This window comes from Sardina pilchardus, chromosome 2, assembly GCF_963854185.1.
Source record: "Sardina pilchardus chromosome 2, fSarPil1.1, whole genome shotgun sequence".
Taxonomy (NCBI): Eukaryota; Metazoa; Chordata; class Actinopteri; order Clupeiformes; family Clupeidae; genus Sardina; species Sardina pilchardus.
In genome coordinates, this window is record NC_084995.1 from 591,126 (window position 1) to 609,073 (window position 17,948).

A 17,948-nucleotide genomic window follows, 5' to 3' on the forward strand; every position below is an offset into this window, starting at 1 on the left:
TGCCACCATCTGATAGAATACGTAGCTGCGTATTCTTTGTAAAATATTTTTCATCATCAGCTGTTCTTTTTTAAAAATAACAAACTCCACAGACGATGGTAATCATGTTACGGTTTCTGTTTCAGATAATACTATCCAGCTTGAACTATAAACCCAGACATATATCAAATTTGACCACTAGCATTGTAAATTACGCTGATCCGATAGGTGGCAGTCACTGCCAATTATACTGCTCTTTCACCAGACCTCTTGACGCACGCAGAGGAAGGGAGAGTGAAAGGGGCAGTTGATTGTTGTTGATTTTGTCCTGCTAGAATATGCCTGTTTTTCGCGTAATAAACGTATTTTGAGTTAATAGGATAATTCAATGTGTTTTCTTAACAATATTCATATTTAGATTTGGTGCATTACCCAGCGACTAAAATGACTAACGCTAACTGTGGGTCTATACAGACACAGTTGGGTGCAATAATGGAAGTCTTGGCAAAGGCAGCTATTGCAGACATAATCAAACTTTTTGACGACAGTTATGCAGTGTTGCGCCTTGAGATATCCCGACATCAACACGAAAATGAGGACTTGAAAAGGAAATTACAGGAGACGAAAGAAGAGTTAAGGACTGTACAAATACGAATCGAAACAGGTGAGCATGGGTAGTGGGCACTGGGCAGCAGCTGTATACCTTCAAATGAAATGGATAGGTCAATTGTGTGCGGAATTAACAAATATTGCGACTACTGACTCCATCCCAAAGTCGCACATTTTGCAGAAGCATTATGTACTTATAGTTCTGTGTTTGCATGTATCCTCCTCCTACTCAGTAAATAATATTAGGTGTCTTTCTAGAATAGAATAGAATAGAATATATACTTTTTTGATCCCGTGAGGGAAATTCAGTTCTCTGCATTTAACCCAATTTAACCGAATTAGTGAACACACAGCACACAGTGAACACACAGTGAGGTGAATCACACAACCCAGAGCAGTGAGCTGCCTGCCCAACCGCTCGGGGAGCAGTGAGGGGTTAGGTGCCTTGCTCAAGGGCACTTCAGCCGTGGTGGACTGGTCGGGGATCGAACCGGCAACCCTCCGGTTACAAGCCCGATGCGCTAACCAGTACACCACGGCTGCCATTCTGTGCGCCATAGTTCACGCAGAGACACATTTCTGGCAGAGAATGCACCATATCCCTTTCTGTCATGCCTTGAATCCTGTGTGTGCCCCATACCGTTCAATGAATCCTTGAGTCCTGTGTGTGCTTTACCAGCAGATGATATAGTACAGCACGACTGGAGCAGCCCATTGAGAAGTGGGAGACTGGAGAGCAGGAGCGACAGCCCTGAACAGCCTCTGAGCATTGAGGACAAGGTGTGGAAATAGTACAGTATGTAGTTTATCTCTGCTGGTGGATGTAGCACAGTGTTGTTGTGAACAGTAAGGGGATTATCAAACAGGGTGAATCTGTCAGACCGAATGCAGGTCTTTCAGCAAATGTTTTGTACTGAATCTGTGCTGTGTCAATGTTTTTCATTTGATTCACGCATGAACTTCACAGTGAGAATGATGTGTATGTGTGGTTTTTATGTATTCCTCAACAGTGTTCAAGCAGCCAAGGACAGGATTCAACCCTGCTGCAGATCAAAGAGGAGAGACTGGAGGATGACTTATGGAGCCAGGAATTAGGTGGGCACATGCATACACAGGGCACATAAACAGTTAGCAAGCTCTGAGTGAGTGGAATACATGGTCAGTCATGCTGCTCATGATTTGTGTTTGTGTTCTGTACTGAGGGTCTTCCTTTTGAACTGCTGTTGCAGAGCCCATGAAATACGAGGTCAACATTGCTGATGACTCCCGTTTCAACCAGCGGCTCTACGCAGAAAGCTCAAGTTCTCAACATATCCGAGAATCAAACCCAGGACAAAACCATCCATCCTACACTTTCACTCAGGATCCCCCCACACATTTGTCATTCATACCAAATGCAAACCCCCATCTCACACTTAACAGCAGCTCAAACGCACCCCTGACATATACACAGCGCTCAAATACATATCCCTCGGACTCTGCCACAGACTTTACAGGCATGCATGAGCCACGGCTCGACCTCAAACATGCACAGACTACCAGCCGAGGCCTGACACATGCACAGGACTGTGATATTCCAGAGACGGTGGAGTTTGGCGATCTGAGGCTGAAGGCTGAGCATCAGGAGGAGAAGCAGGCGGCCATCTTGGGTCACCAGGACATCAGAGGTCACGCTGCGACTGGACTAGAGAAACAGACCGAGGGCCAGGCAGTGGACCAGGACGACACTGACCTGTGGGGTCCCCTCACGGAAGAGGATGAGGACGAGGAAGAGGACAGCGATACGAACCACAGTTTTGACGACCTGCTCTACGGGGTGGAACAGTACTCCCATCCCCACGGCGACAGCCCAGGAGACGTGCTGCATGTAGACACCTCGCAGACGCCTCCTTCCATGGAGGGAACCAGCATGGAGGGGTTTGCCGTTGCTCCTGGGACCGATATGGCCGGGACGCAGTCTCAGCTACTGTCGCCACAGAGGACCGCTCATCCGGGACACGCGCAGGTTAGACGGCCAGTGCCCCCTGGTGGTCCACAGTTATACCCGCGCCTGCCGCTTCCCCTGCCCCCTCCTGAGCTGCCCCTCCATGTGTGCAGCATCTGCAAGAAGGGCTTCTCCAGCTTGTCTTACCTGCGAAAGCACCTGCGTAGCCACTCCGGCGAGAGGCCCTTCACCTGCTCCATCTGCTTCAAGCACTTCCTGTGCTCGTCGCACTTGACCATCCACCTGCGCACACACACGGGCGAGCGACCGTACGCCTGCGGCACCTGCGGCAAGCGCTTCACGCAACAGAGCAGCCTGAAGACGCACCAGAGCGTCCACAGCGGCCTGCGGCCCTACCACTGTCCCCACTGCGGCAAGAGCTACACCCTCATGCACCACCTCAAGAGACACATGGGCACGCATGAGAAATGCTGAAGACCAGAACTACACCTTGACGCACCAACATGAGGCATATGAGAAATGCTGAAGATGAGAGCTACACCTTGATGTACCACCTCAAGAGGCGCATGAGATATGTTGGAGACGAGACTGGAGCGTATCATACAGACAGACATACTTAAAGGAACACTTCACCGTTTTTTCCTATTAAACTACGTGATTCCCCTAATTAAGACGAGTTGATACACCTCTCACGTTTCAATGCGTGCACTCACTGGCTCTGGCGCGCGGCGCAACTTTGATAGCACTTAGCTAGCCCAATGCATTCATTAGGATCCAAACAGAGATGAAGTTAGAAGCGACCAAACACCTCCATATTTTCCCTATTAAAATACAGTTACACGAGTAGTCACACGACCAAGTATGGTGAGACAAAATAAAACGTGGTGCATTTCTAAGCAGGTAAGAGGGATAGCTATATTGTGTGGCGCAGTAATATCCTCACTCTTGCACTCTCAGTTTCACTTTGGAGTGAGGATATTACTGCGCAGAGTCTAAGTGCTCCAAATATTATTCCGCCACTCAATATAGTTATCCCTTTTACCTGCTTAGAAATGCACCACATTTTAGTTGTCTCACCATACTTGGTCGTGTGACTACTTGTGTAACTGTATTTTAATAGGGAAAACATGGAGGTGTTTGGTCACTTCTAACTTAATCTCTGTTTGGATCCTAATGAATGCATTGGGCTAGGCAAGTGCTATCAAAGTTGCGCCGCGCGCCAGAGCCAGTGAGTGCAAGCATTGAAACGTGAGAGGTATGTATCAACTCGTCTTAATTAAGCGAATAACGTAGTTTAATATCAAAAAACGGTGAAGTGTTCCTTTAAGGCAGCTTCACGTTCAAAGTGGTGCAGTTTGGTGCAAAATCATAGTAGCCACTGTTGCTGTTGTTGTCGAACTTTGAGTGTGGTGGTGTGCATGAGGATTCAGTGAGTGGCACGCTTGCAATGCACAACTCTTTTGCACAGTGCAGCAGCAAACCATTCTTGTGCCACACAAACCATTGAAAATAATCGGTTTCAGAGCACAATGCTGCCGTTGTAGCGTTGTATGTAAGGCCTGCTACAGGCAGGTTGTTACGGCTACCTGTGTGAAATCTGACAAACGACTATACTCACAGACATGCACACACATTCATATACACACTCATACACACACACACACACACACACACACACACACACACACACACACACACACACACACACACACACACACACACACACACACACACACACACACATTCTGGTCAGGGGTGTGTTTCCTATGGAAATATGACATGCCATTATTACTGTTCTGTTTTATTGGTTTAGCAATCAAGTTACTTCTATCAGAACAATTTGCCCATTAATAGCAGGTTCCCCTTAGTACATCTCAGTGAAACTGCTGGACAACATGAAATACTATGGTGATGCAGGACTGAATATGCTAATACATACACCACAAATCAACTAGGTATTCACATTTTTAATAGCACATTTTTAACAAATCTTAACAAACAACAAACGTACTGTATGTGTTGCTGTGTTACCCATAGGTGTGAACAACACTGACATCCAGGGTAGACTTATGCTAATAAATGTGTCTATCTACGCTGTACTGATATTCACTTTGGACAAGTCACTAGTTACCAGAGTCGGTAAATCTTTGAAATGCACATCTGTCAAACTGTATTTTGCATACATGTGATGCCTCAGATCACAATTGCATTTTAATTAATATATTGAGGATTGTTAAAAGGGACATAACCTGAATGGGTTCTGCTTTGTGTAATTATTTTTTCAGCTTCTGATATCATGCGCCCCAATATTGCAGATAACTGACAGATAGAGGAATGCATATTAAACCGTGATGACTGGCTGTGTCCATATTCCCAAACACACACACACACACACACACACACACACACTGCAGTCAGGTGGACGTTGACAAGACTGTGGAGAGGGCACACAAGTTTAAACAATGGTTTTGCTCATAATAGGGAAGCACGAGTCTGGAACTTCATACGATGGCGATCATGTACATGTAGGCTACTTTCAATATAAGATATTCTGAAAAAAGAGGAGCTGGTGAGAGAGCAACAAAAACTGATTTTAAGCAAACAAAGGAATGGAGCACAATCAAGTATTAAGGCTATTGTGGTATTCCAACGAGAAACTCATCTTGAAAGAGGCATTAAGTAAAAGTTTATTTATTTTAAATATCTTTTGATTTGATGTCCCAATGAAATCACCTCAGTCCAGAAGATGGCAGTAATGCACGTAGAGTGAAAACTGCCAACAAAGCTCACAGAAGAAGAACTTTCTGCAGAGCCCCCTAGAGCCCCTCTCTTCAGAACTGAGGCAGGCAGCCCTGTATAGGCTACAGTCAATGTATAAAACCAAAACACCTAGCCCGATCAGAGCTCGTTTACTTCTCTGGCCCAACGTAGAGGCTGAAGCATCATGGATAAAGCTAAGCGTCGTCCTTTCACTGCTAGGTACAAATTAGATGCAATACAATTGGCAAAAGAGAAGGGAAATAGAGCAGCTGGACGAGAATACGGCATAGATGAAAGTGTGATTCGGAGATGGCGTGCTAATGAGGAAAAACTAAGAAGTTTCCCAGAAAACAAGAAGGCGAATCGAGGGCATTCTAGCCATCATCCTCAGCTCGAGCAGGATCTTGTGTCTTGGATAAAATCATTGCAAGAATCTGGGAAAGATATCTCAACGGAGCAAATACGAAGGAAAGCTCTTGATATGGCCAAAGTTATTCAAATCATTGGGTTCTTTGCATCGCCACATTGGTGTTGGAGGTTCCTGCGACGACATAAATTGTCCATTTGTCGACGTAAATCTGTTGCCCATAAACTGCCAGGAGATTGGAAGGAGAAGAGTCTCCAAGTGTAGGCTATGTCCATTCACAAGTCATAAAACGACCCGCTTTCAAATATCTAGTAGCCTACCAAGTGGCATACAGTTTAGGCATGATGTACATTGATTTTTTTTTCTTCTGACAGGCCACACGAAGTCCCTAGCAGTAGTGGGCAAAAGAAAAGAGAAAAAATTCAGGAGCTGGAAGAGAAACTAAAACAAGTCACCAAAGAATGTAACAAATACAAAAAGAGATATTTCCGTCTCTTAAGGCAACAGCAAGCAACTAATGCTGAAAATGTTAGTCCAGGGGATGCAGACACAGAAGGAATGTCTCAAGGTAGGCCTATGTCTCTCCTTATCCCATTACGGTGCATTGCAATAATAATAATAATAATAATAATAATAATAATAATAATAATAGCAATAAACGTATTGAGCGAAACAGTCTTTGTTTTAACAAAGTAGGCTAATGTTCTCAATTGTGTTTCCTGAGTGTAAACCGTTTTTTACAGACAATGTATTAAGATTTTAAACCATCTTTTTTTCTTTTAAAATACCAATCATTTGATTCATTAATTTGTCCGCCCATCCTGTAGATGGCACTCCAGTATCATATCATTTGTATCAGAGACACTTTGTTTGTATGCGACAGCTCCGCTGTTTCCTGTTCTGTTGTCATTGTGATGTTCAGGATCAATTTGCTAGAGAATATTGGCACAAATCATTTTTTGTTTTATAAAGGTAATTGTGTCGTGGCGCAATCTTAGCTGCACTTTGGACAAAAAAAAAAAACAATATCTCAAATGACTAACGTAAGCCCAAGTAGAAATTTACAAAGCCAGTTGGCTTCTATAATGGAGCTCATTTCAAAGGCAGCTATTTCCGAAATAATCAAACTTTTTGACGAGAATTACGTGGCATTGCGCCTTGAGATTTCACAAAATCAAAACGAAAAAGAGGCACTGAAAAGGAAATTACACGAAGTGCAAGAGGAGCTAACGTGTGTGCGAATGCGACTTGAAACGAGTAAGTATTTAGCTAATGCAAAACTGTCTATAGATGTGAAAACATTATGTCCCCCATGATTGTGAAGTAGGCTATTGGTTATCCTGGAGGGTTTAAACCAAGCCCTTGTCTAATGTAGGCCCTATGTATGTTTATTTTTTGGCTGGTCGGAGTGTTCCTACAAATTTGAGTAGGCCTACCGGTAAATCAATTAGCTATTCATTGTCAGTTGCTGTTTTGTCGGGGACAACTATTGGAGGAGGTCTTGAAATTTGAAACATGACCACCAAATATTTGGGAACACTTCATCTCTCAGTCCTCTCTATGGCCCCATTATGAAGAGTAACACTTTCCTTTTTTTTTTCTGCAGGCTTACCCCTTTCAAATTGTCCCCTGCCTAGAGAGCATGCATTACAGGACTGGACAAGTCAAGGACAGGCAGTGACTGTGGGTGTCAACCCTGAACAGCCACTCATCAGTGAACACCAGGTCTGTACAAGAAAGGGCTTTCTTTCTTTCTCTCTTTCTTTCTTTCTCTCTCCTGTCTTTCTTTCTTCCTTTCTTTCTTTCTTGCTCGTCTCCTGGTTTCTTATGTAGTGGAGCAGAAGTACTAGTCGTGTAGTTCAGTGCTGACTGGTGAGAGTAATGGTGTTAATTGATGTATATAGATATAGATCACTGATTTCTTGCAGTCTTTGGAAGATGATCCACACCTTGTGCGTATCAAAGAAGAGGGACCTATAGATGAGTTCTGGAGCCAAGAAGCAGGTGGATACACACAATCACACTGAATGCACATAGTACAGTTAAAATTGAACACATATAAGGTCACATATTTAAAGTAGAATTTGTTGTCCTTTTGGAGGATTGTTTTTCTGCTGACGTTGATGAAATGCTGTTACAGGCCCTGTGAGATTTGACACCACTGTTGCGGAGAACTCAAGAGAACATCTGCAACTCTCTCAAGTGAGGACATTTGCTTGGCAATCATACTGTACAAGAATACACACACACACACACACACACACACACACACACACACATACACACACATACACAACTTATCGCTGCTCTAACTATAGCCTAGTGGCATTGCAACTTAAGGCTGGGATTATACTTGCTGTTAGACCAAGCGTAAGCGTATGCGCCCGTGTGCGTCCTGCTGTGTCCTGTGTACAGACTCGCTGCAGCATCACGCACCCAAATGGAGGTCTTCACTAGGGGGAGACTATAAAAAAAACATCAGATGTGGATGTGGCCATGTGCCATTGTTTACTCTCATGATTGCCCCCAGCTTCGATGTCGATAATGCATCTTGCAGTCACCTTTTTTTGGAGTGATCGCCCCCTACTTTCTTATTAGTATTGCATCTCGCGGACGCGTCATGTTCGCTTGCGACGACGTGCACGACCGACGCACCAAACGACCGCAAAATACGCGAGGCAGCCATGATACGAACACGAACGCGTTGTCTGCAGCAAGTCTAAACCTGCCTTAATTGCACCTTATTGCTGCACTAACTGGCACTGTACCTTTATTGCACCTTGATTGTTGTCGCCTCAGCTAAATGACTATGTAGATGTGACGGTGGAATTGAATTCTGTTTATTGCTTTACTACACACACTACTGGAGACACAATCACCCATCAATTCAGTGGAGATACACTGACAAGACAGCTGTTTTCTATTATGATGTATTGTGATGTATAAAATCCATAGACAGTAAAAGATATGGACAGAGCTATCACGTAGACGTCAGCAGAGACCGAGGAAGCAAATTTCAATGTTTTTTTTAAGTCTTCTATTTCCGTCATAGGTCTCCTGCGCAGGCTCAGGTGTCGTATATGTGACGTAGGCACGTAGTCTGACCGAGTCTGACCTATGGCGACGCTTTACTCTCTCTGGACGCATGCGCATTAACACTTTAGCATTGATTTCAGAAAAACTTTTATTACTCCGCCGATAAGACAGTTACTAGGTTATAACGGCAATCTCACAATGTTGTATTTACTCCGAAAATAGAAAATGTTCATATAAAGGCCTAGAACACTTCAGCTGTAACGTTATTTGATGTCAAAAGTGGCGCTTACGCCCCATAGGATTCAATGGAATGGCTAGCTAGCACTGGTCTCCTGTTTAGCATGGCGGCCGCCATACTGTCTACACTCTCAGAACGTTCGCTGCCCCCTTGATAAAATCACCCTGAGAAATAGAAAGGGCGAGATTAGAGCGATGCAACGGCCGTTGTTCCATTTGCCGTGTTGGCTCATTCACTTCTATAGATTCTATAATATTCTTCCGGTCGCCAGCCATAAATAGCCATTGCATCACCGGCTGTGTGTGGGTAGGGCTTAAGATCACAGGAAAGTAAATAAGACAGCCTACCAGTCCTGTGTGCATCCAGTGTATCGTCACACGCCTCCTCACTTGTCTCCCGCAGGAGCCTGTGGAGTTCCGGGAGCTGGAGCTGAAGGCTGAGCCGCAGGAAGTGCAGGTGGCTCAGGGCGACTGTACGGAGGACGAGCAGACCCAGAGTGGTGCCGAGGGCTCACGGTGGGAACCCCTCGCCAAAGAGCAGGAAGTATGCGCCCGTGAGGAGGTCGAGCACTTCCTGCCGTTCCTGCCCCAGGTGGAGCAGGCGTTCGGCTACTTCCACTCCAACCCCATCAGCCCTGAGCATCAGCCAGAAGTGACCCTCACGCCCCCGTTGTCTCTAGTGCCAAGAACCAGCAACGCATTCAGTGTTTCCATGGGAACCGATATGGCTTACGTGGCGCCGCCTCTGCCACGCCAGGGCCGGGGCATGGCCAGGAGGCCGATCGTCTGCCCGGTGTGCCAGAAGCACCTGCTGGCGCCGTCCGAGCTGACCAAGCACATGCGCTCGCACACGGGCGAGCGACCGTTCGCCTGCGGGATCTGCGGCGTCCACTTTGCGCAGAAGAGCAGCTTGAAGACACACGAGCGCCTGCACAGTGGCCTGCGGCCCTACCGCTGCGTCCACTGCGGCAAGGACTACACCCTCAGCCACCACCTCAAGCGACACATGCGCTCACACTTCAGGGAGCGCGGTGGAGCCAGCCAGCCAGAGATGCAGTTGCAGGGCCCTTAGGGAATGAAGGAATGGATTTTAAACAATTTTTTTCCCCTTAGTGATTAACATGCTTTTTATTTCAGTGGCTAGATTAGGTTTTGGTGTCTTGATATGTCATATTTGCATAAAGACTTAAAAGTGTAATAAATATGAATGTGAACATTTTCATCGTCGTAAAGACCAATTTTATGTGTCAGTTGTCACAAATTGCTACCATCAGAAATCGCGGAGCTGTAGGCCTTCATAGTCCAGCACCAGTGACAAATTGTGAAATTGAACATCAACTAGTTTCTGTAACAAATTGGACAGTAATGCTTGCCATCCCATATGCATTTATGGTTTTGTTTTTGCCACATATTGTAGAGTGCATGTTGATTTGATAATTTGATTGACAATTTTATGCCAGACAGTTTAAGGCCCAACTATTTGATCATGTGTGTTTGGATCATAAGCATATCCTAGGCTATATGAACTCTTGTTTATTCATGACTTCATAAAATATCAACATCCAAGGTAGCTTTTAGGTATTCAACCACTGGCCCATAGTGTGAGAACTCAAAAATAATGAAAGTAGAATTACATAAGCGTAGAAGCTGAAACCTCCCACATAGCAAGAAGCTGGTCTGAGGGCAGATCTGTATGTGTGTAGTGCAGTAAAGCAGTTTGTTACATTGCAAGCAGGTTCAGACGTTCTGTCTGTGAGTCCAGCGGCCTGCCAGCCCAAAAGGGTTGTTTTCTGCTCACAGGCGCCAAGGGGAAGTGAGACAGCCACCATTCAATCCGAAAAAAAAAGACAACCATTCCAACGAACCCAAAGATGTTCAGTTAAAGTAAATTAAGCTTAAAATGCATAGTCCCCGTTTAAGCACTACCTTAGTTCATCTTAAAAAGAGCCCTGATTTCAATGCAAATTAAACCAGCTAATAGACTAACTGAAAAAAAAACACCATACCAATTTCTAGGTATGGTGAAGGTAGTATGATGATGTGGGGCTATTTTAATTCCAAAATCCAAGGGAACTTTATCAGGATGCATAGTATACTGGATCCTTGAAGTAACTGGCCTTTAAATAAAAATCTGCCTGCCTCTATATGGGAATTTAACCTAGGGGTGCAAATACGTATGACCCCTGCATTTTAAGGAAGAATATTTATTCAGTTATTTACGATACATTATTCATTCACAAAGAAAATTGGTGTCCTTAAAAGTTGGGTATTTCCTCATTTGTTTTTACTGAAGGCACTAAGATCAACATCCGAAGATGATTTTATATTCCTCTTTTTAATCAACTTTAGAATGGGTTCAAATACGTATGGGCCTCACTGTATAGAATACAGTATATACTGTACACTGTATATATTTAATACTCTGTTCATACCTTCTATGAGCCCTTTAAAACATATTCATCCTAAATAAACACCTATTTGCTCAAGTATGGCTGAAAGAAGGATGCAGCTTTACAACAACCAGGTTTTGTTCTCACATGAGGTGGCGTTACAAGATTTACAAGGCGTTTGACGTTGACAAGGACTTACTGAAGCCAAGTCCTGATCCCTCTGGGCCCAGTTGTAGCCCCTCAAGAGGCAGCTGCTGATCGCTATATATATCCCATGTATGGTCCTGCCCTGCTGATCATTATTTTTTATGAGAAATTAAGAAATTGTGTCCATTACCTTCATACTCGGGAATGAAACATGCTTTGATATTGTGCCACCAGAAGGCAGTGTGGTTCTTCGCAGAGAGTGAATATACCAACTGCACAACAGCTGCCAGTCAGTTCAGTTTTTTTTATTTTTAAAACACCAAGAACTAATTCCGATTTACTACTTAATGGGACATATTTATTTATGTATACAGTTGTTATCTGATGCATAAATACAAGCACATTCTCATGACTTTCCACTTTAAAGAGGAGAGTGACTCGTCTGTATCTGTATTATTTGAAAATTAGGTGTGCACACCCTAAGGATATGATAATTAGTCATGGGGTGTGATTTTTAAACTGGTTATGACACTAGTTGCATGTGATTGGTTTCTGAAATTCACCAAAGAGGTCTCATTTCGTTCCCAGTGGTGACCAGGGGTTACGAGTGGTGAACAGGGGTAACTTAATATCATTGCCTAGGTTAGAAACTTGAGAGAAGCAAGTCAGCATATTATTATTTGTTGACTTCAAACTTGACGAGGAACTCAACACGTTTACTCAACTGCTGTTCCCGCAGCTCCCTCGCATGGAGGTTTTTCTCATGCCCTGATAGTTCTGCTTCATCTTCTCATCAACAACATACTGTAACTCACTAACATGAGAGGGTGAGGCAAAGGACCTTGATTAATTTGTGGGGGCTCTAAAATATATGGAAATATTCTGTCCCCCAAAATATAATATTTTTGACACTTAAAAAAATCTGTATGGGTACAACGTGCATAGTGCATAGGGTGATCTGTCTCTGAAGGTGGCTTTACGCTGTACTAATATTTGGCAGAGAACAAGCAAAACAGGAATAGAAGCATTCTGTCCGCTGTGTACAACCTGACAGGAAAAGCAGACATGTTTGTATTGAACAAGCAGACATGTTTGTATTGAACAATCAGTCTAGTAGCCACAGCCCATTATCTCCACTTGGAACCACAACACAGGAACTACTGAAGAGTCAGGCTATTATAGCAGCTAATCCCAGCCACAGATATTGATATAATATCAGAAAAGCGTTTTGTAAACCCTCTATAGTATAACCATTTATATCACCATTGATATACTTATTAATACTTAAAATGACTTACAGTAATACTAACACACTCTATTTCTCTTCCCTTTCCCCTATACCTCACCTGTGAGGTAAACCATTACCAGCCATCAACCATCTCTGTGCCTGTCCCTCATCACACCTGAAGTCACATCCCTATGACTGCCCTACCATCGCCTGCTGTGGTTCCCTGCCCGAATCTTTGGCCCTCGGATCTCAGCGACCCATCACCTTCCGAAATAACTAATGGATTACTAATGGACAATTTATTCCCTACACTGGACTATTTGAACGTTCATTCTCATTGTAACTTTCAAACTACAAATGACTGTACTGTAACTGACCCAAGGCAGATGGGTTGGGCCCTTGAGTCGTGGGTCTGTCTGAGGTTTCTTCCTATATGTATCTCCAATTCTAGGGAGTTTTTCCTTGCCCCTGTTACTCATGGGCTCTCTTTGAATGTCTAACACTCTGTAAAGCGCCTTGAGACATGTGTAATGTATTGGCGCTCTATAAGCGACATTAAATTGAAATTGAAATGAATCTGTGGTTGTCTGCTTACAGTAAGTGAATTAAAGAAAGCCAATTACACGTAGCAAAAGAATGTACATGTATGTGTGTGTGTGTGTGTGTGACAAACACATATGAGTGTGGGTATGCACCTTTGGTGACAGAGTGGTTGGATACATAGGAAGTGAAGAAAGGGAAGTTTCACATAAATGTACATGTCTGCGCACACGCATATGGATGTGTGTTTAGACTGATAGCTGCTAGGTTTTTCTCTCTCTGACCGCTGTTACCACTGTCCACTTCCTAAGAATATGTCATGTTGCATTGCTCCGCAGCTCAGATACACGATGGCCTCAACACTGAATTATAGAATTGCAATTCCAGAATTGTCTTCCTGTTTACCCAAGACCCCAACTGTCCATTTATATGGTGATGTACTGCAGATGAGGTAATGCATTGAAATAAGGTAAGCACAGTGAAGTATAGTGAAGGTACCGGTAAGTGAAGTGTCCAATGCAATAAATCAGAGTTACTTTTGGTGTGCTACATGTTTTGCACAGTTTATATTATTGAGAAAGAACAACAAATGTCCTCCTTTATCAATGTTAACAATAAATATTTCATATATTCTCTTTATGCAATGACTATCTTTGTCCTTTGGTGAGACATTTGGTCAAAAAAATCAGGTTTGGAATTAGGGAAGTTACATATCTCTTATTTCAAACCGTTTGTAAGGTTGGTGACATTTTTTTTTTCCGCATCTTTTTTCCATTCCATTTGCCCTGTACCTCGCTGGTGGGGATGTGCACACTACAACTATAGTATACTCAATGCAAAAATATGCAATAATTGACATTCATAAGAAAAAGTCAATCAAGTTAATCTATTCATGATGAAAATGACTCAAGTACTTTTCTGTAAAATAAATGTAATTTTAAGAAAATTATGTTTTAATAACAACAATTCTGTCAAGTATTTTTTGTCATTAAATATAGTTTTAAATATCACACCATAGGACACATTTACAGTGCAGTTGAGTGAAAACGTGAAACATATGTGAGGTCATTGACAAAATGAGTGACCACTATTATTATTACCGTATTATTTTACTCAGTAATTTTCTGTCAACGATTCCCAGGACACCCAAGACCGTCCCTCACGAAAGGATGACACTGAACCATTGTTTTTTGTTTTGATCCGTTGACATCTGCCCACCAGTATGTTGTATGTTGGTCTTGGGGGGCCATGTCAACCCACCTAGTTAAAAATGAAAAAGCAAAAATTAGGTGTTATCACAGGTGTCTCTGGCTGACAACGAACTTGGAGATAAGGGGGGGGGGGGGGGCTATAATAAATTGATTTGTGTGTACATTTAGTGACTGTACACCAACTGGCCTGTAGATGTCCGGATAGTTTTTTCTGCAAATATCTCGAGAACCACGGCCTAGAATGACCACATTTAATTAATCACAGATATCTTTGGCTGACAGGTTCAAATGTGCACATAATTGTAAGTGTTGGATCATTGTGACGTCCATGAAAGCATGCCAGTTTTGTGTAACTCAGTTCATGGGGGATCATACTATGAATTAATATATAGCCTATGTGACTGTACACTACGCATGCGCGCACACACACACACACGCACACAAACCCTCACATAAAGTGTACGATGCAGGCACACACACAGTCGCACGCACACAAACACATAAACGCACACACACAAGCACAGACATACATACTGTACACAGATACACACACACAAGCATGCACATAAACACACACACACACACATGCACACAGGTACGCACATTCACACAGTAGACAGGCATACACATGCACTCACACACACACGCTCGCACGCACACACATAAACGCAAACACGTACATGCACGAATGCACAAACACACCCACGCATGCACACAAATTGAAGTGTGATTCATTTTTGCGGAGAGAATGTGCAGTACTGAGTAGCCGTCATATTTTGTACTACTTTGCGTTATATCTGGTTTTCTGAAATTGCAGTTTTCATACTCCATAAGTATTTTTTCTTAAAAAGTGATGTTTTCTGTAAAACTACTTTTTCTTGGCCATTTGTGTATAAAAAGTGCATAGTAGAGTTCAGTGTTGATTATATGACTAGTCTACTTCAAATAACTATTTTCTGATCATGTGTATATATTATAATTATTGTCACCTTGGACAAAAGCATCTGCTAGGAGCATTAAAAGCATTACTATTGCGCGGATGTGTCTTGGACTAGTGCAAATAAAAAGCCACTCTAAAATGTGCAGTTTTATCACAGAACACAATGCCACTGATGTCTCAAGTTTGGGGGGAGTGGGCAATTGGTATGCTGACAGAAGGAATGTCCACCAGAGCTGTTGCTTTGTGAACTGAATGTGAAGGTCAAGTACTCACTAATATGGATTTCTGAACATAACTTTACTAAAATAACACTTTTGTGAGCATGGAGCCTATCTTAGATCTTTTACTCAAATGGTTGCTGTCTGAGAGCACATTTCTGTACATGTCTATTCTCAGATTGAAGAAAATCCCCTGAATATGTCCATAGGTCAGGTGTTTTAGTATTGTTGTCATGTAGTGCACTGTAGCTTATATAGTGGAGGGTCTCAGCTCTTTGGCTTTAAGTTTGGCAGTCATTGATGGGAATGAGTGGGTCTGTTGGGGAATGGAGGTGGTGTTGTGGAGGGAAGAGGCACTCCATTTTATATATATGGAGGTGCTGTTGGGAGAGGAAAGGGGGGCACTCTATCTTATATGAGGTGGTGTTGGGAGACGGAAGGGGGGCACTCCATTTTATATGGAGGTGGTTGGGAGAGGGGGGCAGAAAGAGAGAGCACTAGAAGTAGTGTGGGAGGAGGAAGGGGGCAGATAGAGAGAGCAGTGGAGGTGGTGTGTGTGTGTGTGTGGGGGGGGGGGCGGGGGGGGGGCAAAAAGAGAGAGCACTGGAGGAGGCAGAATGACCATGTATGGACACGACTACACTGTGATGTCATGGAAAGCTTAACTGCAGGCCTGTCAGGGAAAGATGAAAATGTGGGTTTACTGGAGTTGAGCTTCCCTTGAGAGAGACAAATGTAAGAGGAACAGGAGAGAGGAACAAGGGAGGGGAGCATCATCACACACAGGCTCAGCATATAGCAGCATACATACAACACACATTATAGTTGTAGTATCTTGCAGACTCTTTGTTCCAAAGCGACTAACTGAATATAAACATTACAATATTTAAAAAATAAGTTTAAAAGCATAACAGCAATGATAACAATATAAAATATCATCAATGAAAAATAATGAGTTTTATATTAACATAACCATAAATATTGTAGCCTACTTGTGTTCACCGCTAAGATGATGTCTAACATGATCTGTCACATAAATATTGTCGATGTCCATGACAATGACTGAGATACAAAGAAAGTATATCAAAATAAAGGTCCAATATTAGATCTGATAAGGTAGCATTTTAAATGGACGATTCTGCTTTTAGCCACAAGCTCCACGACCCACCCAGCAATTCCGCGACCCGCTTTTGGGTTCTGACCTATCAGTTAAGAAACACTAGCCTGGTTACAGACCTAGACATGTCATCAGATCAGCTATTATTATTTGTATATCAAACTTGAAGAGGACTTTTCTCTTCTCATGCACTGATAGTTCTGCTTAATCTTCTCATCAACATCACTCTCACTAACTTGATGCTAGGGGGAGGAAAGGCCTTCATTAATTTGTGGGAGCCCTACACAATGAAGAGGCCTTCGTTAATTTGTGGGGGCCCTACACAACGAAGAGGTCTTCGTTAATTTGTGGGGGCCCTACACAATGTGGGGTGGGGTGGTCCGGCTCGGCATATGCTATGGAACTATTGGACCAGCATTTACTGCAGCCTGTCCTCTGGAGTGGTGCCTGTTCATTTTAAACATGCAGTTGTGCAACCCTTGTTAAAGAGACCTGGTCTGGATCCTACTGTTTTAGCTAACTTTAGGCCTATTTCCAAATTGCCTTTCCTTTCTAAAATCTTGGAAAAGATTGTTTATTGCCAGCTCATGGACTTTATAAATGAACAAAATATTATTGAGATTTTCTAATCCAGTTTTAAAACATTACAAAGCACTGAATCAGCACTTTTAAGAGTTTTAATGACATCTTTTTAGCTACTGACTGGTCACTGTGTTGTCCTTGTACTTTTAGATTTGACTGCTGCTTTTGATACAGTGGATCATGACATCCTGATTGCTCGTTTGGAGCAGTGGGTGGGCATTAGTGGCACAGCACTAGATTGGTTCAGGTCCTACTTGTTTCAGCGAACCTTCTGTGTTAGCCTGCCGACTCTGTGTCCTCCACCGTTCCCCTGTCACATGGGGTGCCACAGGGCTCTGTGCTTGGCCCCCTTTTATTTTCCATCTATCTACTCCCACTTGGCTCAATTCTCAGGAAACATGCCATCTCTTTTCATTGCTATGCAGATGACAGCCAGATCTATGTCCCTCTTAAAAAGTCAGACTCCTGGCCCCAGCCGTGGCACAACTGGCTGGGGCACCTGCACCGCACGCCGGCGACCCGAGTTCGATTCCCGCCCCGAGGTCCTTTCCGGATCCCACCCTGACTCTCTCACCCATTCGCTTAACTTCGCCTGACGCTCTCACCCATTCTTAACTTTTTAAATTTGAAAAGACAGAAGTT

At 43.3% G+C, this 17,948-nt stretch overlaps 2 protein-coding genes across 3 annotated transcripts; both read left to right on the plus strand.

Moving 5' to 3' along the window:
* The first annotated feature begins 280 nt into the window (after positions 1-280).
* LOC134059412 (zinc finger protein 316-like) lies at positions 281-3,192 on the plus strand. Its single transcript, XM_062515808.1, has 4 exons — positions 281-643; positions 1,271-1,368; positions 1,599-1,683; positions 1,818-3,192. The coding sequence occupies exons 1-4, from the start codon at positions 424-426 to the stop codon at positions 3,005-3,007; spliced, it is 1,593 nt and encodes a 530-aa protein (XP_062371792.1). The 5' UTR covers positions 281-423; the 3' UTR covers positions 3,008-3,192.
* Positions 3,193-5,368: 2,176 nt separating this feature from the next.
* LOC134059421 (zinc finger protein 768-like) lies at positions 5,369-10,151 on the plus strand. Of its 2 annotated transcripts, XM_062515817.1 has the most exons (6): positions 5,369-5,920; positions 6,035-6,228; positions 7,267-7,385; positions 7,589-7,664; positions 7,801-7,862; positions 9,337-10,151. In XM_062515817.1, exons 1-6 carry the CDS (start codon positions 5,478-5,480, stop codon positions 10,003-10,005), a joined length of 1,563 nt encoding a protein of 520 aa, XP_062371801.1. In that variant the 5' UTR covers positions 5,369-5,477; the 3' UTR covers positions 10,006-10,151. The 2 variants fall into 2 exon arrangements, with proteins under 2 accessions (XP_062371801.1, XP_062371807.1); XM_062515823.1 differs by lacking the exons at positions 5,369-5,920; positions 6,035-6,228 and adding an exon at positions 6,516-6,917.
* The last annotated feature ends 7,797 nt before the right edge of the window (positions 10,152-17,948 follow it).

Coding starts and splice junctions, on each gene's coding strand:
- LOC134059412 (XM_062515808.1), top strand. CDS start 424: ATGACTAACGCTAACTGTGGGTCTATACAGACACAGTTGGGTGCAATA. Junction 1,369..1,598: donor CTCTGAGCATTGAGGACAAG/GTGTGGAAATAG, acceptor ATTCCTCAACAG/TGTTCAAGCAGCCAAGGACA. Junction 1,684..1,817: donor CTTATGGAGCCAGGAATTAG/GTGGGCACATGC, acceptor CTGCTGTTGCAG/AGCCCATGAAATACGAGGTC.
- LOC134059421 (XM_062515817.1), top strand. CDS start 5,478: ATGGATAAAGCTAAGCGTCGTCCTTTCACTGCTAGGTACAAATTAGAT. Junction 6,229..7,266: donor CACAGAAGGAATGTCTCAAG/GTAGGCCTATGT, acceptor TTTTTTCTGCAG/GCTTACCCCTTTCAAATTGT. Junction 7,386..7,588: donor CACTCATCAGTGAACACCAG/GTCTGTACAAGA, acceptor GATTTCTTGCAG/TCTTTGGAAGATGATCCACA.